The 20,323-nt window shown below is 37.9% G+C and overlaps 1 protein-coding gene across 8 annotated transcripts in view; it reads left to right on the top strand.

Moving 5' to 3' along the window:
- Positions 1-20,323, top strand: part of mast4 (microtubule associated serine/threonine kinase family member 4) — a 74,400-nt gene that overhangs the window by 22,226 nt on the left and 31,851 nt on the right. For 4 of the 8 annotated variants that reach the window (XM_046839872.1, XM_046839871.1, XM_046839869.1 and 1 more), the window contains exons 1-2: positions 11,590-11,842; positions 13,806-13,886. In XM_046839872.1, the coding sequence (XP_046695828.1) occupies positions 11,796-11,842; positions 13,806-13,886 (128 nt within the window). In that variant the 5' untranslated portion in view covers positions 11,590-11,795. Of the gene's footprint in view, positions 1-3,646; positions 3,679-11,589; positions 11,843-13,805; positions 13,887-16,994; positions 17,374-20,323 lie in introns of those variants that run through there. The other 4 variants (XM_046839874.1, XM_046839875.1, XM_046839867.1 and 1 more) reach the window with 3 other exon arrangements.

The raw sequence follows: 20,323 nt of genomic DNA, 5'->3' as shown, positions 1-20,323 counted from the left end.
TTGAGCTGATGATGATTGTTGGAGCTAGTCCTGATAATTTAAAATGATAGTGATAGTTGGAATTGATTGCGATTGTTGGAGCTGATCCTGATTATCTGTACTTATCCTGGTTTAGCTGATCTCAATTTATTTTAAGATGATCCTGATTATTTGTGCTGATCCTGGCGGATCCCTGATCATTTTCACTTGAGCTGGACAGGATTCACTAATTCATTCGAACCGACTACATTTATTTTAGCCAATTAGATTGGATTGGAATTGGATTGATTTGCCTTGTGGTGTCTTGTCATTTTAAACACAATAAATCAGCAGTTAATCCTGTCATGTCTGCTTCTGAAATATTTTGTTCTATTGTGCCAGGGGTCTGTCACTCAGCTGACGGCTTTGTGTTGTTGCAGAAGGACACAAAGGGCTTATCAGTCATCTTAATGTAGACATGACTACCCCTCTGGCCACGGGGTCACGTCTCTGTCCTTGAAGGTATCTCACAAACAGAGGATGCTGTCAATATTCTGATGCCGGTCAGTTCTCTATCTTACAGCAGACTGAGATAATAATTTAAACAGCTCTTATGCATATCATGCATGTCAGCACTTCTCTAGAATGAGGCTAATGCGTGTTTAATTGTGCAATATTAAACAGCGGCTCGGAATTGTTAACTAGCAAGGGCTTGCCTTCAGGCACACGTTCCACGTTAGACGGAAAGACGTTTGCTTTGGAAAGTCTTAGTTTAAAATACAACATTAATTCAATCGGTGTAACATTTTTGCGGAAAACTTTGCAAATCTCGGGCGTTTGCGCAGATGTTTCACTTCTCACTTCGAGCCGCTTGAACTCTGATTAAATGCATTAAGACGCTTTAAAAAGTTTTATTCAGAAATAATATGCATATGTAAGCGCTATGTAAATGAAAACCAAATCGAAGGTTGTCTGTCCATCTGCATTTCAGGGACTTTCAGATTTTTTTATTTTCACTTTTTTTCCCCTGTAAGATACAGAATCATACTTCCTGATAATGATTTTGGGAAATATATGAAAAATGATCTCCACATTTTATTTGAAGGACTAAAGGTCCAGGCAAAACCTAGATTATTCAGTAATCTTTTATAATTAAACACCTACTTGAGTAAGTAAACAAGCAGCATCATTATATGGGACTCCTGCACTGTTGTCAAAGCAGTTCATGCATCTTGGTTCTAATATTTCGCCCATCACTACAGATCCACCTCTCCTTTCTCTTTGTTTGAATTGTCAGTGGAAAATTCTTGATTAGCTCTCGCTTTAAATAAAAAAAAAGTGACTGGGATTCTCTGGGAATCTCTGCTTTTAAAACGTCTTCTTTTCCTCATTCATCTACGATAAAAGTCCACGTTTCTCGTTTCTTCATCGCACCCGTCCTCCTTTTCTTCAGAGACACCGTGGCAATACGCTCTTATCTGTCAGTCTTATCATTTGCGTTGAAACATCACACGGCTCGAGTAAGAACGCTGATGAGCCTTCCTACCTGTTTTTTTTTTATTTTGTCAGATCCTTATCCGTTACTCCATATGAGTTTCTCCATTCTGACCTCAAAACAGCAGGACGGGAAGCCAGTGGCAGGCAGGTCTGATGTATTCCCGTCATTCAGCGGGGCTCATTAAATTATTTGGTCGTAGCTGCAAACACAGAATGAGACTCCGGCCTGGTGTGTTGCAGTATTACACTGAGTAATCGCACGGCAGGGAGATCTCGGAAAACAGCTTGATGTTCATCCAAGCCTTTGTTTGTTTCATTACAAATTTACTGCAGCATTTTTTGTAATACGCAATAACGCGTATCGATATTGTGTTAAAACCTGCTGTACAGTATATGCAGCTTGGTAACTGTATTTAGAGTGACATAACACCTTCATAACCTGTAATGTGAACCTTAATAAAAATTCATAAGAGTTTAAAACCGAGAGTCGCTGCTCTATAAACCTCTTGGTAACCTCTTGGTAACCTCTTGGTAGCTTGTGTGACATAACACAGACATAAGCCTATTATAAACATTTATGTGGGTTTTGCAGTTGGTAACACTATTCAGAGTGGACTAAGGTCTTCATAAGCCTTTATTACCGCTGATGCAAACCTGTATAAATATTCATAGTGGTTTCAAACTGGGAGCTGCTGCTTTATATGATACCACTTGGTAACATTTAAACTGTGTTCAAAGTTACATTATGCCTTCAAAAGCCCTTCATAACCTCCAGGTGAACCTACATAAATATTCATAATGGTTTAAAACTCGGAGTTGCTGCTTTATATACGATACCGCTTGGTACCATTTAGCCTGTGTTCAAAGTGACGTAACACCGACATAAGCCAGTCATAAACATTCATGTAGGTTTTGCGGTTGTTATGATCGGCCTATGTAGCTATCGTAACCTTATGACTGCTGCTCGTTCACTCGAATCATTTGTTCAGCCCTGATGTTTTCTCTGCACATTGATTTTACACAGCGGTCGGATGTTTTATTCACGTCAAGCGGCCTCTCTCGAGGCTGCTGTCTGCATCGCATCATCTCGCCCACCATCCTGCTGCCACTCGTTCTGTCTCATTACGTTTGAATTGTGCTAGTCTGCTCGCTGCGCACTTATGGTTAGGCATCATCGGAGTAGCTGGAGGTAGGATGCATACATCTGGACTTTTCCGGCGCTAGTCAGAAACCGTTCGCACCACACACTCGCTCTAGGAACGTCGGAGTAAAACCGACGCTCCATCTGCTTATTATCTTGTCTTTCTTATCTCTTTTTGCACCATTCATATCCTTGACAAGTCGAAGTTGGACAGTGGTGAAATTGAGAACGGAGTTATATGATGCTTCCTGTCATGTTGTCATCTTTTTTTTTTTTTTCCTCCTTGTCATTGTGAAAGTTAACAGCTTTCAGCAGTTCCTGTTGCCTCAAGCGGCTGTTGATTGAACATTATAAGGTAGAACATGACATCAGTTTTACTAGAATTGTGCTGGAGTTTTGGATGTTGCTTTATACATTTTCTTTTTTTTACAAAAGCGCCCTCTGCTGGAGATTCCTAAAAAGGACATTTAAATATGTATGTGAAACAAAACCTATATCATTTAGATGTAGACTTGCATCATCTGTAATGAAGCAGTATTCAGAAAAATATGTGTGTGTGTGTGTGTGTGTGTGTGTGTGTGTGTGTGTGTGTGTGTGTGTGTGTGTGAGAGAGAGGATATTTATATGCTCATGGCATGGATTGGCATGGACGTCTTCATTATTCATATTGACTTTGTGTCTTTCTTTCCTTTTTTATTTTTTTGAAAAATCTGGAGTGCTGGGAAAATGAGTCACCTTTTTGAACCAGTGATCCCGAATGGTGAAGTCATAGCACACCCTGAATAGCCCGACTAGCAACTTGTGAGCGTGTGACTGGGTTGTATTCACGGGTTAAAAAGCTGGCTCATTGTATTTATCCGGGTCAATGTCTCTTTCCATTGAGAGAAGCCAGATTTCAGGAACTTCCCACGCTTTTAACAACCCAGTTAGGCGAATCTGGTGAAAAAGACTTAAACGCTGTGAATACTTCACTGTGCTTCTTAAAATTTTCCTTAAATGTGAAGTAATCATGTTTCATCTCTGTTTTTCTGTTGTTGTTTTTTTTTTCAGAAGGAGCTCAGTTTGCCCAGGAGAGGGAGCTTGTAAGTAAACACTGATTTCTAGCGCTGGTTATGTCATAAACCGGGTTCTATGCACTGTAAATGTTGAGTCGGATCTGGATCTCTTCAATCTCATTAGTGTTGTGAACAGGGTTGAGAGGTCAGAGCTACAAAAGCATCAGTCCACTGCCAAATTACGAGCCATATTTCATAGTTTTTTTTTAACCTCCACATAATGGTTTTATAATATCATAAATAAAAAGGTAGCTGTAGGAATAAGTACATATTTCTGTAATAGGTGTTTGCGGTTTTATAGCTAGCTGGATGGTGTAATGAATAGATTAGTATAATCTATGCAAAAAAGGAAAAACCACAGACATGGCAACCCTGATTGTAGCTCTAAAATTGATGTACCCACACCCAGAAAAACCAAAGGTGCAGGAATGTAGCTAAAAGAATACAAATGCTTTGTTGCATCCTGATATTTTTCCATAGAATTTCACCGATGTTCTGCGCTATGGAACGCTATGGAAAAATATCAGGATGTAATTTTAAACCAGGGTACAAAGGTATATTTCTATCACTATAGGTGCATAAATGTTCTTTCAGAAGCACAAACAAGGTTCACAAATGTACTAATGTTCAGAGGTACATTGCTGGAGCGCCGTACTCTTTTAGGTACAATCCTGCGACTTGATTTTTTGGTGTGTATATATATACACAGCTGTATGGAAATTAGTTTATAAATAGCGGTAAAGTTTGATTTTTAGTTTTTCCTTTAGCAAGTTCTGGTTTTATTTGTAGCATTTTATTTGGATAATTTAAAAAAGAAATAGTATAAAAAGTATATACTCATCAATATGGGCAGTGTGGCAATATGGGCATTATAATATGCCTCTTTTGGGCTTTGAGCAAGGCACTTAGCCCTTTAAGCTTCAGGGGCGCCATGCGATCTGCCCCCTGCTTCCTGACAAGTTGAAATATATGAACATTTTCATTTGGGATTAATAAAGTACTTAAAAAATATAATACCCAACTCTAATCACTAGCTGTAACTGTAAAACTACCTCAAATAAAACATCATAGCAGTCATTGACCAAATGTAGCTAGCTAGCATTGCTAATTTGTCATAAATTAGAACATATGTGTCACATGTTGATATGATTTTTGCATCTGACTCTAAAATGTGTCATTATTTTCATTATATTTTAGCACTATTATGTTAATACTAACATTACAGGAGGCCTGCTTGGTTAGTGTGTGATTTCTGAGGTAAAAGTTTCTAAAAACTGTGTCTGTTTGAATTTGGTTGGCAAATTTGACACAAACACACTCCAAGTTTTGAATCGAAATCGAGTCTTCCAGCTCCTCAGCCGTTTTAAAAGATCGCGCTTTTGGAGTTTGTATCTGTTCGTGCTACGTTTTATCCTCAGACATGTGGGATTGCTAGAACCTGGCTTATATAATTTGATTGATTTTAATAATTGATAAGTTTTTTTACAGTGTTTATAAAGTTATTGATTACAGGATGGATCAGATTTCTGAGTTTACTTTGCTTATTTGAAAATGAATGTTAATGCTATTTTGCTCAGGTTGCAATTTTCTTTGTGTGGCGCAATGTCGATTTCTTTTTTTTCCGGTAGAGAATTTGTAGGGTTCTTGTCAACCCCTCACTCACTAAAGTTGACTCCGAGCTTTTAAGGCTCTCTGGCTCTGTCGTGACACCTAGCCTTGGATTTTGGCAGCCTCTGTCCATTTCTTCCTTTAGCACATATGAGATTCCAGCCTGCGGCCGGCCATCTGGAAGAGCTGCCTGGTTTATAATTGATGACGGTTAATAAAAAGCTCCCCCACAAACTCATGGACATGGGGTGATCAATCCTGAATCATATTTATGTCCGACTGTTATGGGACGTGTAAGATAACAAGCCCTGTTCAAGCACTGTTTATACAGCGGCTTTCAAAACGGAGCTTTAACCACTTTAGCACTTTAGGAGCGACTTTGGCTTTGAGTCGTCTGGGAAGGGGTCCAGCAAAAGAGGGAATGAGTGAGAGGATATGATCCAGGGGATGATTGGCAGGCTTAATAAACACATGTTGCTGACAACAGATCTCATGTAAACAATATCGCGTTTCCATTCAGTATCGAGTTTTTTTGTTCAGCTGTTAACTAGTTGTGGGTTTTTGTGTTTGATCATTTGAGAGCTGAAGTTATTAACTGTGTACTTCAGTGTATTATGCAGAACTTGGCGTGACAATAGGGCTGAAAAAATATATAGAAATCAGAACCTGCTTTGAGATGATTCTGCTGATGAGAACATAATAGTGATGTAATGATTGTCGCAATTATATTTTTCTCCTATTTATTTGAGAAAGATTTAATCATAAATTGTTTATTCATTGATATACAGCACCATAGCTGTCTGCCATACAGATGGCATGCGAGCTGAGCCAAACTTCATACTTAGACCTGGAAATAGTACGAACAGTCAATCATTTGTCAAGTCCCCATTATTATATTGATGTTTATATCTATGGTCATAATAATCTATGTTTGTCATAAATTAAATGATAACAGAAAATAGTATCAATGTAACTATAACTGTAAGTGTAACTATAAATTGATAAAGTTTTGATTCAGTCCAACTAATAATTATATAAAAGTCAAAAAGCTAAAAGAAATCTTACAATAATATTTAATTGTATTGTTTGTTTCTTCATTATTTATTTATTTATTTGTGTATTTATTTAATTTCAGGCCTAGTTGAATCATGGCAAAATAAAAAATTTCAATTTTTTATAAATAAATATGTATATTATGTGTAAATAAATGTATATCTTTATCAATTTAAATGATTGCTGTTAAGTGATTTGTATTTGATCGGATCTTATATATTCCTAAAGAAAAAAAAAAAAAGAAAAGAAAAATAATGTGCCTTCAAATTCAAGTGGACTATGCATGAAACGGTTTATATATAAAAACATATAAAATGAAGCAAATTGCTGTAAAAAGAATACAAAATACAATGACATTCCTTTATTAGAAGAAAAAATTATAATCACAATAGTAATTGTAATGCTGGGTTGTTTATTGTTGATTTGTTTGCTATAACAGCATGCCCTAACAGGTTCAATTCCTTGCTTGAATGACAGTTATAAATAAACATGAACATGAGCCGTTACATATTTGAACGCTGGCTGCAGGCATGGTTCAGTCCGATGAGAACACAGTTAAAAGAGATGAGAAGTCACGCTTCAAAGTAGATGAACATCATCTTTTAAAAAGTGTAACTGATCATGATATAAAGGGATTGCTTGAGCTTAATAGCTTCGTAACAAAGGAGAAATCTTTGTGGTTGTATCGGTGTGGGTGTTTGATTTGTTCCCTGATCCTGAACTGCATGAACAGGCTGATATTCAGCTTTAAATAAAAACCTTTTCCACGCTGTAGCTGTGAGATCCACACACCTGTTGGAGCAAACGCTGATGGGATCTATTACTGTGGAGAGATTAGTGCCAGAAATGCCACTCTGAGACCTGAGAGAGCTTTCACGCATGTTCATTGTGATATTGAGGTAGTTCAAACAGCTTGAATTGAGTAAAACAAATGTTTGTGATCACTCTTTTAATATGATTCACATATGTGTTTTTAGAACATCTCAATCCACGTTTGGTCCCCATTCGCTGTTATGATAAGCTCCACTCTTCTGGGAAGATGTTCTCCTAGATTTTTGTGGAGATTTTTGAGGAGGCCTGTGGTTCAGTCACCGTTAAAATTCGTCAAAAACATGTTCAGTGGGGTTTAGTTCAGAGCGTTATAACAGGCCACTCAAGATCTTCCACTCTTCCATGTGAAGCATATCTTCCTGGATTTGGATTTGTGCTCACGGGAATTGTGATGCTAGAACAGGTTTAGGTCTCCTAGTTTAAGTGATGAGAAAATTCAATTGTACCCCATCCAAAAGACATCCTGTAAAAATTGTGTGCGTTCAACTTTGTGCTAGCAGTTTGGGAAGAACCACATATGGCTGTAAAATTCAGGTGTCCAAATACTATCTTCTATACATTTATATTGTACATAGATGTTTACCTTTATCAGTGGTGGGCGGTCAGGGCCAGCAAAGTCTTCTCTGCTGGCCTAAACACTATCAGAAGCACTGACCTACATTTACAACCTAAATTGTATAAATTTAATCCCAACAGTTTATTTTATTCATTTCGATGCGTTTCTTTTCGCTGCACTGCTTCGGGTACGTGTATGTGAACGTTATATTTTTTGTCCAATCATATTTCAGCCTCTATGTGCTGCCATGTCAATCTAATCTGCCCAGGGCTTTCAAAGTCTGTACTGCTGGCCTTTTTTACCATAGTCTCTATAATAATTAAATCTGTTTCTATAACCAACCAGATTTCAAATTCGCCTCACAGGGCAGCTAGCTGGCCCAGAATAGCATTAGCATTTTTCCATCCTCTGATTGGTTGGTCAGAGGGAAACTGTTACAGCTAAGTTCAACTGGCAAAACATCTGAGTTAGACTTTTTTATGCCTGAATTGATTTGGTCTCAGACATAATTCCATTTTCAAGACAAGCTAGACATTGTGACGAGAGGTCGGCCAATCCCGAAGCTAACTAGCCTCAGCACAGGAAATGGTTTGTTCACCACTTCCAGACCAGTGAATACGAGCGATACCACTGGCTTTCAGCCTCTAAGGAGCGGTGCAAATTATGAGTATGCATCTCTGGTGAATAGGTTATATTTTATTTACATTTTTATGTTTTTGTCATGTTATTAGACAAATACTGATTCAGAACTGCTACAGATGATGTAGGTACACAGTTGTAGTGTAGACGTTTGGAGTCTTAACTGGGTTTCTTGCTTTAGTAAAAATGGTATTCACCCTCCATTTGTGAAATGCCTCTCTCTCTGTAATGCCATGTGTTATATTGCGTTTTTGTATAGTATTGGTGGTTTCTATAATTGTGACGTGATAGTGGTGTAATAAGAGGTGGTTTAAGTCGGGTATGTCCCCACTAAAGGCCCAGGTACCAAATGCATGACCTGCATGGCCATGGTTGTTCATTTGTGGTGTTTCTCAAACCACAGACGTTTCCTTTTATTATATTATTGTAATAAATTTATTATTTTTAAATCTAAAATAGGACAGTCACCTGCGATATATTTAGTACTTAAGTCCATTTTTTTTCACACCACTATAAATATAATTTACTTGGAGCCGTGTGGTAAAAAAAGATCTAGAAGAAGCTCTAGATGTTGCCGCTGGGCGGGGTTTTAAACCAGCACACTTTTGCACTATGTAAGAAACAGACACAAAGTACAACTCAAAAAGAATAAACTTGTTTGAAAATGAGCCATAATTGGTGTTTTTGAGGCAGAAATACATTTCATGTGGTTTCTAGTATGTTGTTTTTTTTTTTATGTGTTGACTGGCTCACTTCATCACAGCCAGACCTGAGAGCTTATTATTCCCCAATTAATGTCCCAGAAACGGTCGCAGATGACAGGTTTAATTGTCCCAAAGCACCCATAACTGTCCCAAATACTAAACTGTGTCCTTTTTATATACAAAAAAAAGAAGTCACCGCAAGACAACTGAGAAACTTGAACAAATTTAAAGGAAGGGTGGTGGCAGCGTATGTTAAGGCTGTACTGTAATTAGTTTTAATGAGAAAGTGAAGAACATCAGGGTGGGAAGAACTGCTTCAGACCAAGTCGAACCTTTTCACAGGAATGAGAGGTTCTAAATTAAATCCACACAGTGGTCTAAAAAATGGATTTTAACTTTTTTTTTTTTATAATGCCTACATTAAATTAGAAATGTAATTATATAAACATTCATACAACCTTAAAACATTAGTCAATATTCAAAATCTAACATTCGATATTGACTAAAAGTGAAGTAAAACAAATATAATGGTATACCGTATTTTTCGGACTATAAGCCGCTACTTTTTTCCCATGTTTTTGAACCCCACGGCTTAAACAAAGAAGCAGCTTATTTATGAATTTTTTCCTGGGTTTTTCCCGGTTTCACAAACTTCAAGTCAAAAAACTGAACCCCATAACATTAGACCAATGAAATTTCCGAACGGAAACGAAAAAACGCACCTCACCTGTGTTCTGTGCTGCACGGCATCGGGAGAAAAAACGTTTTTTATAAACGCACGACGATGCCAAAAGATAAACTCTCGAGAGAAATAGTTGTGAAAGGAAGGAGGAAGACAGTGAACAATGACAAATTTCTTGGTCGGCTACTGTTTAGATACAAGCCGTTGTAACGCGTTGAGTCTGTGTCATGGGAGAGCTCGCTAACTCCAGTTGCAACAGAAATCATATAAGCACAGACAGGTTTCCAAAACTCGTGCTTTTTTATTATTCTTGGCAACAGCGTTACGGGTTAGTCAAAGATACGTAGAAATGAGCATCAGAAAATAGTAAGGACATATTCCTCGGTCTTGCACACATGCAGTAATACCGGAAAAAATGCGGTGGCAGGCTATTCCCAAAATGCTGCTCTGCTCTTAAAGGACCCACAACATATTTCACCTGTTACACCGTGTAACACGGTGAAATTATCATTTTAAATGCTTAATGCATTTATATTTGTTAAGCCAGAATATCAAGATATTTCATTATCCCTAAACAAGTAGAACATATATTAATATGATATTTATTATATTATATATTGTATTACAGTGTTATTGAAATAAACAAGTATATCTTTAGATTATTTTATGTTATTATTTTTGTGAAATCGTATAAAAATATATAATATGTATATTTCTCGACGGCTGTTACTGTCACACAGCTCTCAGTGTGTCCAAGAGGAAGGGATAATGATGTGAGAGAAATTTAGAGTATTTTGACATTTATTGACATTTATTGTTCATTGACATTTACAATACAGTCCTGTCTCCTATTCACTCCGATTCTTTTATTCTTTAATGCTTAATTGGTTTGATTTTTTTCCCCCTCATAATATCGAGTTAAACTGATAAACGTTAATTTGTTCATCTGGCTTGTTCGATTTACTTTTAAGTAATATTTTACGTTTTTTTGCTTTCTTTCATATATATTTCATAGTTTTGCCCAAACTTGGCAACCATTAACAATAAATACCCATAGAAATCTTGTTGTCACGCTACTCAATATGCTGCATTTTCAAGCATATTCTGATTTGCTAACTGTTAGCTAGGTCATAAGATCATTAATACTGTTCGTCATCGCACGGCGTGTACCCTGGTGCTAATTCTGATATAAATGCCTAGCATACCCAGCAGGATAATCGCTCGGGATTATGAAATTGACACGAACTTGCGCAAGTGCTTTCTAGAATTTCCTGAACGCTTAATCCCTAAATCCATTGGGATCAAGCCCCGAGATCATTCCAACCACCTTTACCCTGCAAAACTGGCGTCTCATATTAAACTAGTAATTCTGTTATTAATAACATAGCCGTGCGATCAGTCATTCCAGTTGGGTCATGCATTTCAGGAGGTTCTTTTTTGGTGGAGGATTATAAATGTTCATGATGTTTCTTGCACTATTTGTGCCACAAAAGAGCGCATTAAAATGCTAATTATTGTTTTGGAGGTCACTGCGGTCAGAATAATGCACACGTCTATTACAGCAGGATTAAAAAACAAAAAGAAAACAGATGAAAGAAGGCAGTTGAAAGAAAAGCCCCACCCCCCTAAAAGAAACAGTGTTGTCTGAGGCTATGATGCCGAAGTCTGGTGTAGTCTAGCGTAAAGATTATAAAAAATCCATGCTCTGTGTTTGGCTCTGCTGACGTAAGGGTCTTCCACCCGGTGGAGGAGGGGCACGCTGGATCCCAGGCATGCATGTTTGTGTATAGGAGAGAGAGAGAGAGAGAGAGAGAGAGAGAGAGAGAGAGAGAGAGAGAGGAGAAAGTGTGATCAGCAGAGGGATGGGAGGAGAAAGGGAGCTATTGTCCAGCCTCTTAGTTCTCCACAGGCGAGCGACGATCTCATCTGACAGCTAGACGTAGAAGTATAAGGACAATAAAAAAAATCAGGACCAGTCGTTGTTTTTTTTCTCTCTGTTTGATGTGCCTTGAGGCTCTGCAAGGAACAGAAATATCATGTGCACAATAGATCAGTCGAGTCGAGCGCAGCCATGAAAGCCCAGCGGGAGAGGTTAAGGATTCCGGGGCTGACACTCGAGTGAGTATTTCCTCTCTTTTGTGTTTTGCATCGTCTCTGTTTATACGCCGAGAATCGTGGAGAGGTGCAGCATTACCACAGCAGCAGCTCCTGCATTATGGCCCTACAGTAGGAAAGCATAGAGGAACATAATGAAGCTACTGAAGGTTCAGTGTTTACTGTTGAAACTGATGATGGATCAGTTTTTTTTTACAATTTCGCTCCTATCTGTGTTTATGAGATGATCCGGTCTTAGATAAATAAGAACTGGTTAGAGAGCGCTGCCAGCTCGCCCTGTCTGTTTGGATGAGGTGACGTACAAAGATATGGCTCCCCCCCCCATCACCATAATTCACCCGCTAACGATACGTAGTCCGAATTACCCCTTTGCAGAGACCCGATAGGTACCACGTAATACCCGTCCCGGCTCGTATTCTCCACGCGCTGGAGATATTTGTCATCGAGAAAAAACAAAAACAAAAAAAATACGCATTTCGTTTCACGGAGGTCACGCAGAGCACATGTTTACATCTGCTCTAGGTGCGTGTTGCATCATCAGCGCTGGTGTTGCTAAGCACACTGTGCATGCTTATCTCCTGACACGACAGTTCAGCACTTTTAGGTGACGTGATTGGTTTTAGCTCGTCAATGGGCTCCTGCACCACCAGCGACGCATTTATGCCCTCGAAGGCCTTTAAGAAAGAAAAAAAACACAGCCTAGGGCGAGGAAAATTGGAGGTCACATTGCAGTGTTTGTTTCAAGCAGCACGTAGATTCAATTCGGAAAAATCCAGGACGGATGTGAATCGGATGTGGAATGAGCAGTATAATGGGAGCTGATTGCTGACGCTGTAAGATTGCTATTGATCAGGGCTTTGGTGTTGCTCTGTGGTAATGTCTGTCATTCTGTAGTGTCCATGTAGGAAATAGTGGATTCCACGTAGTGCATATATTTTCCAGAGAATCCGGACGTTTCCGCTACAAGTAGGTTGTCCAAATGGTGGTCTTTTTTCCCACCTCCAAAAAAAAAAACCAGTCCTTTTTCTCTAGAAAGTTTATGTTCTACGGTCAATATGTACTACATCTACACTGCACTTACTTTAAAATATTGAGCCCAACATTGAAAAATGATGCATTTGCTATTCTTTTCTAATTGTACAAAAACTTTTTTCGCTACAAATATATTATCATTTGTATAAATAACATGCATTTTGGCCATTCATTTGTTAAAAAAAAAACCTAATTGCCAGTCGACCAATCACAGAAGACGTGGAAAATGTTAAACTAAAGAGAAATATATAACAATTGGACAAGAATAAGTGCTCACTTTTGAATAGTTCCTGTATATATATATATGTGTGTGTGTGTGTGTGTGTGTGTGTATAACAAGGACATACACATGAGGCCTTATATTGTTTCAAATTGGTTCAATTTGTTTTTCAGTCATAACCATTTAAAAGTTAAGATACAGAACTCTATAACATTTTGGTTATAGAGGCTTCTTAGTAAAATCTTCATACAAAGCTTAGAAGAATCCGTAAAACAGGGGTCACCAACCTTTTTGAAACTAAAAGAGCTACTTCTTGGGTACCGATGAATGTGAAGGGCTACCAGTTTGATACACACAGTTTTCAGTTTGATCTGAAATAACAAATTTGCTAACAGCTAAACAAAGTAGGAAACAGCTGTTTTTAGAAAAGGCCCGCGGGCTACTCATGTGGTCCTTGCGGGCTACCTGGTGACCCCCACACGAGTATCCTGTATACATTCTCCAAAATAGTAGCACTTCACTTTGTTGTTGAGGCCATAGTCTTCCTCTGGGAAATAAAAATGCGGATATTTATTAATAATTTGGACCCAAGAATATTTGAGTACGCTACATGCACATTTTGATGTGTGTGTATACACAATAATGAAAGAACAAGAGTGTATAGTATATTTCAGACTATAGGTCAGCATTTACGAAGCGTGATTTGACTTACAGCCTCACCCCGAGAAGCTTGAGCCCGACTCCCACAAGCCCTTGCAGCCCGTGCAGCCCGCTGCACGCCTTCCATTTTTGGAGGTAAGATCACGCTTCTTCGACATTTTGTGTTTTCCAGGAGACGAAAGCGTCTGGGTGGGGGAAAAGGTTTCACGCTCCGACGTTACTCGGCACGATTTTGACACTGAAAGTTGACATTAAAAGCGAAAAGGCCAAACGCTCTCCATTTAATGATATGTTTTTGTCTTTTTTATTTATTTATTTTTTTTTTTTCATTCAATAGCTTTTATATAATTTCATCGAAAGGGATGGAGGGTTTATATAAACACGCTGAGCTTTTGTGCCGGCCCTCTTTCAAGTGCAAAATAGGATTTGTGGCTGAATTGAGTGGCGGATGGAGAAAATGAGGTCAGTCTAAATCTTGAGGAGAAAAAAAAAATCCTAAGAGGAAGAAAAAACAGTTTGAATTGATAGAGGATAATTTTGTAAATAGTACAGAAAATAAACGTTCGAGTTGAATTCAAATTGACCAGAGTGCTTTACCTGCTTGACTCACGGATCAAATGCTAAATGGCGTAGAATGCGCCATGTTTTGGCACATTTTTCACAGATTTGTAATCACTGTTGATATCTGATAATTATTCGGACCATGTTTGACCATCAGACAGTTGACATGCCATGTTTCTTTCTACCCCACAATAACACACTGCTTAATAATGGCTGATACTGTACAACAGTCTATGACATCCACCAATCAGACTTGAATCCACTTGTGTGTCTCAGGAATCTCAAGTTAAAAGTGAGATTGGACCAGATCAAACTGGTTCTGAAAATGTTCTCGTATCTCATGAAGGCTCCTGAGTTTGTGTATATTTCTTTACTAATGTAAACCCCAGTTGAGTCCAACCAACAAAAGTAGAGAGGAAGGATTAGGATTATTTTTCTTTTGTTTATCTGAAATTTGTGCAACAGTTAGATAGAATTATTACATTTGTTCATGCATAGTAATTAAATGTATTTTTAAAAAATAACTCATTAAAAAAAAAAAAAAACCTGTATGCAGTGGTGGACGACTTTCTTTTGAGTAAAAGTACAAAAATTATTTGCCTTCAAATGTACTTAAGTATCCAAAGTACTATGATTAATTATGTTTATAATGTTCCTATTATCATTTTAGTCACAAGACTCAGTTTATGTGAAAAACCAGTTGACCAGTTAGGTTTTAGCCTCATAAATAAAAAGGGACGACTGATTTCACGAAATGTAGTTGGGTAAAAAAAAAGATATTCGACTTTGAAATGTAGTAAAGTTAAAGTAAAACTCTGCCTGAATAGAAATACTTCAGTAAAGTACAGATACATGAAAAAGCTACTTAAGTACAGTAATGATTTACATTTACTTTGTCACTGTCCACCACTGACTGTATGTCAGTACTGCATTGCATATTTGGGTTGTTGTATGGCTAGTTTCTGTTTCAGGAGAGCAACTAAGTAGGAAATAAATATCTAAAGGACAATAAAGGGCAAGGATAATAATAATAATATTACAGATATTAACTTTTTTTTTATGCAACACAGTTGCTTTGCACATTTCTTGCCAAACTTATGCAACATAATTCATATCCTGAATCAAGAAATTTGCTTTTTTATATGATTTTTGTCACATAATCCTCCAGTAACGCATCCTTGGACTGTCTACAAGTTAATTTTATTGACTTATCATCGCTAGCTTCCTTGAACAAAGTTGTCCCAGAGATCCAAGGCTCGAACCAGAAAGTTAAGTGAGTAAGCAACTCTTCTGATTCAGGTCTCTGTGGGTGCCTTGATATCCTCCACTCCTAATGGGGGCACGGAAACAGTGCAGTCCTATCTAGAGCACAAGCTGCTACATAGGACCCGTTGGGACAAGGCAAACCAAGAATGTGATTAGGCCTGATGTTGTTTCTAAAATCAGCAAAGCTCAGCTGGAAGAGATAAAGGAACTGGGTAATGGACTTTCGACTCCATGTTGGGAGACCAGCCGTTTTATGACTCCTCGTGTTGTCAATATAACCTAGATCATTTGAAAATGTTTATTGAGTTGGTGGTTGGCTGTCAGATTTTCAGGCTTTAGATTTCTTGAATTATAAGAGTTGGGTACATTTATTTACTGAATGTGGAACGAAAACATTTGCATTCATTCATTTGTCAGAGTCAATATTCCTAGACACATTACAGTACTATGAAGCTAAGCAGATGAATGGCGGTTTATAACTGACTGACTAACACTTTCCTGGTAATTCATCATTAAACACATGATGATGGCCTGCTTACTCAATACCAGTCGCTTCATAGACCTGGAGTAGCCTTGAAACACGAAAAAACATAAACTTGAGAGAATATATCATCATCTTCCCACTTGGAATTGACTGTAGTACCAATCAGAGTGCACCCTTTAATATTCTGAAGTTTAATTCATTTTTATTCATATAACAAATTTAACAATTTACATTGTTTTAAAGCAGCTTCACTCAAATGAGGCACTAATAAAAATTTATAAATTTGTTTCTTATAATTTTAAGTTTGACCCTCATGAGCAAGCCAGTGGCCAATGTAGCATGGATAAAATCCCTGAGATGGTAGATTGGGACCTGAGCTTGTTACCAAATAAGTGTATAATAAGTATCACATACTCCTTGATATCTGATTGTTGGAAGAACTGCAAAGAATCCTGACCTCAACCCAATCAAACACTTTTTTGATTAATCAGAACCCTGGCCAGGTGCCAGACCCGCATGCCTGGCATCAGTTCCTGACCTCAGTAATGCTCTTGTGGCTGAAAAGGCCAGAACAGTCAAAACTTACGATTGGTCTGGTGCCCATATAGCTTCTACCATATATAGTGTACCTTATGATGTGGAGTAAAGATGGTGTTCTTTGCCAATTCTAGGATGATAGAAGGTGTAGAGATAACAGGATTTGGACCTGGAGGGAACCATTGAAAAGCAGTAAATTTCCATTTCAGACAAGCTTCAAAGCAGCAGCTTGATAGGCTCACCAGGGCCAGATGGGGAATACTGATCATGATGATAATGATGAGGATGATGCAGTCCTGCCCTGACTCATTTGCCACTCCTCCCTATCTCTTCTGTCTGCTCACTCCCAACCAGGCATTTGAAGTGGTAGATCCTTGTTACTTGATACGGAAAGCTTTTGAGCACCTCGAGTGTGTGGAGGATAAGCAGCAAACACTTTGGTGTGGAATGTGAATATAGTTACCGTACTTCTTCTCGAATAGGCAAAGTGCGTATAAAGGCAAGCGAACCTTTCCAGAACATTTATGTTTGAAGGTCGGAACATCTGCTTTACAGCTAACAAATTCCTCAGCCGAGTGGAGATGTGCCTGGACAGATCTCTGCGGAGTGGTGGAGTTATGTTTACAGGGCTAATTGGAACGCTAGCAGTGGACTCTTGACACCTTTTCTGTAGTTGACCAGCATTTTCAAGCGGCGTTACAGTGAGAGCATGTCCAGCTCAAGCTTTTCCATGCCTAACTTTCTTAATGGATACAGTCTGCACCGGTTACAAAGGTAATCAAGAGAATGGGGCGTGATGCTTGTGTAAGGCTTACAGCAAAGCTAGCTTTAGTTTAGCCATTAGCAAATGTAGTGCTGTCAGTCTGGGAGTTTTATATGTATATGCAATATTTTGATGGGCCCGAATGCCCAGATGTCCCTATACTCAGCTTTTGGCTTGTTTGGATTTCTTGGGACCAAGTAAAGGCAATAAAGGTACACTATTTTATTGTGCTTACTACAATTGGTGCTTTGGTTTACTTGCACTCAACAATAATCAATGGTTTGCTTAGACTTCCAGTCAGATCTTCTTGCTTTCTGGTAGCAGAATAATTTGTTTACTTTTAGCTGTTGTGTCAAATTGTTGACAAATTTATCAAGAAGACGTCGAAAGTTCTGGAGGCTACAAATTGTCTATCTACAATTGTGAAATTTTAAATAAATTTGTGTATAGGTTGTTAGAATCTTGGGTATGAAGTTTGAAATTTGAGTTGTTTCCAATCTCTGGTTTACCTGAAGCTGAAGTTCCCTCCCTAGTTTGGTTCCTCTGAAGGTTTCTTCCTTATGCCATCTCGGGGAGTTTTTCCTTGATACAGTCGCTACCGGCTTGCTCATAAGGGACAAACTTACACTTACAAAGAACATATTCATTTTTTATCACCACATTATCTGTGTGAAGCTGCTTTAAGACAATGTTCATTGTTAAAAGCGCTATACAAATAAAAATGAATTGAATTCAATTATACTTGGCTCCACATGGAGCTTGGTTTCAAGTAAAGCTTGGGTTTGCTTCAATCTTGGCTTCAAATGAAGCTTGGGTTTGCTTGAGCTTAACAGGAAGCCAAACCTCAAGCGAACCCAAGCTTCATTTAAAGCCAAGATTCAAGTTCCCGTGAGACTCAGGTTTGCTTGACGCTTGGATTCATGCGAAGCTCAGATTTATTTGAAGCTCGGGTTCACCTAAAGCTCAGGTTTCAAGCATAGACCAAACCACTATGTCGCAGTGAACTAGTCTCTTTCATGGCTAAAAGCTGGAATCAAGACCAGTTTTTACTTTTACTCAAGAGACACTGAGCACAAATTTACACCCCAAGGCGTAGACAAAACATTTAAGCGCTGATGCTAAATTCATTACCTTGCATCACTAGTTAGACTGAGAGTAATAAAGGCTGACTGTTTGACATGTTACTTGTGTTTAAAGGGACATTGATTGAATTCACAGGTTTTATGAGACCAATGAAGTTGTGCAATAGCGTCATTTAGTCTTTACCCATAAATGACGGATTCGCTGACCATCTGCCTGCTTCAGTGAGGACAACATAGAGCCTCATTTTAGTTTTAGCAAATCCAGAAGCCAAAAAAGGGAACTAAGAGAACTTTGTGGTGATTTTTTTATTTTTTTTTTCTATCTTGGTTTGAATTTATTTTATTTTCTCAGTCTTAGAGTCATGTCATTTCTACACTAAGCTCTAGGAGGCATCTCAGAGCAAATTCTCAGGACTGATGGAGTTGTAATCTGTCTGAATGCGGAAGCTGTATAAATAGCTGTGGTACATCTGATCCTCTTTCACTGAGCACCTGTGAACTACATTTTGCATACCTGCTGGAATGATGAACATTTTATGCGCTTACCGGACTTTTTTTCTTCCCCGTTAATGACGCTCTGCTGAATGCTACGTTGTTCATTTTAGTCTTTGATTTTGGTTATTTTATAAATTTATGTGTCTGTGGAAACATTAGTAATAGATGTGGCCAGGAATACATTCAAATCTCCCAGACATTGGGTTTTGCTTTCATGAATACTGAATGCCAAAGAAAACAGATTAAAAAACATAACAGGCATACTTCGTAGGATTATTCCAAAACTCTTGTAATAGTATGTTTTTGTTTTCTTCAGCTAAGGGTGTCAGAAACCAAACACAATAAAACCTATTTGAACTTTATTATTAATATTTTTAAATAATTATTAAAACTTAAATAAGGCAATTTCTTTCTTTCTTTTTTTTTTTTTTTTTTTTTTTTTTTTTAATTCATGTACCACTTTCATTGCCAAAAAGACGTCATCCATCAAGTGAGAAATGAAATACTTGGGTACACACTTTTGAAGGAAAATTGGTGGTGATGTAGCTGTGATACTACTTGCAAATCTTCATTTTCTTTCTTTTATTCTAAAAGTGCATCATCAGCTATTGCAGATCATTTAGTTCTTTTAAAGACTGAAATTTATCGTTTTTATCCGTTTTTAATTACATTTAACAGTGGGCAATGTCCCGAAGACAGGCTAGTGAGTTTTATTACTGTTTATATAACAGCTGTAAAAAGCTTATTCCCCTGCCAGCTCACTAATTTCTTTTTTTTCATTCAGTATGACAATACAACCAGAAAACACAATAGAAATAAGCTTTTTCTTTTTAAAGATCCTAAAACCTACTGTAAACTCACCTCAGATTGCTACACTGGAGAATAAAAAAAAAAAAAAAAACTTATTTTTAGAGAAAGAATTATTAGCAGCTCAATTACAGTATTACATATAAGAAACTGTTTTATGGTGCCCATAATATCTTTTCAATTTTGCTTTTATTAAAACCCAGGATTTTATATAGCATTTAAATCTCCAATTACTTATAGGCTCTTATTAAAAGTAAACAAGCAAGTAAGCCAGATAATTTGTCACGTATACAATACAACGATTGCGATGGCAGCTATGGCTTTAGGAAATGAGATGAACTTTAGCCTTTTTGTGTGCGACTTGATGGCCCTGTACCTCTTTCCAGATAAGAGGACAAGCATTCGGTGATCTGGATAAATAGAGTCCTTGATGATGCTGCTGACTTTTGTTGCAGTCGTCTTGCTTGTCCGTTTACATTTTTGGCATTTGGCAGAAGCCCTTATCCAGAGCGACTTACAACCGAGAAGATTCGGTTTAAGCAGTGGTAGCTGGGTAGTGCTGGGTTTTGAACTCATG

The sequence above is a fragment of the Silurus meridionalis genome, chromosome 25 (genome assembly GCF_014805685.1).
Source record: "Silurus meridionalis isolate SWU-2019-XX chromosome 25, ASM1480568v1, whole genome shotgun sequence".
Taxonomy (NCBI): domain Eukaryota; kingdom Metazoa; phylum Chordata; class Actinopteri; order Siluriformes; family Siluridae; genus Silurus; species Silurus meridionalis.
This window is presented reverse-complemented; position numbering and strand designations above follow the sequence as displayed.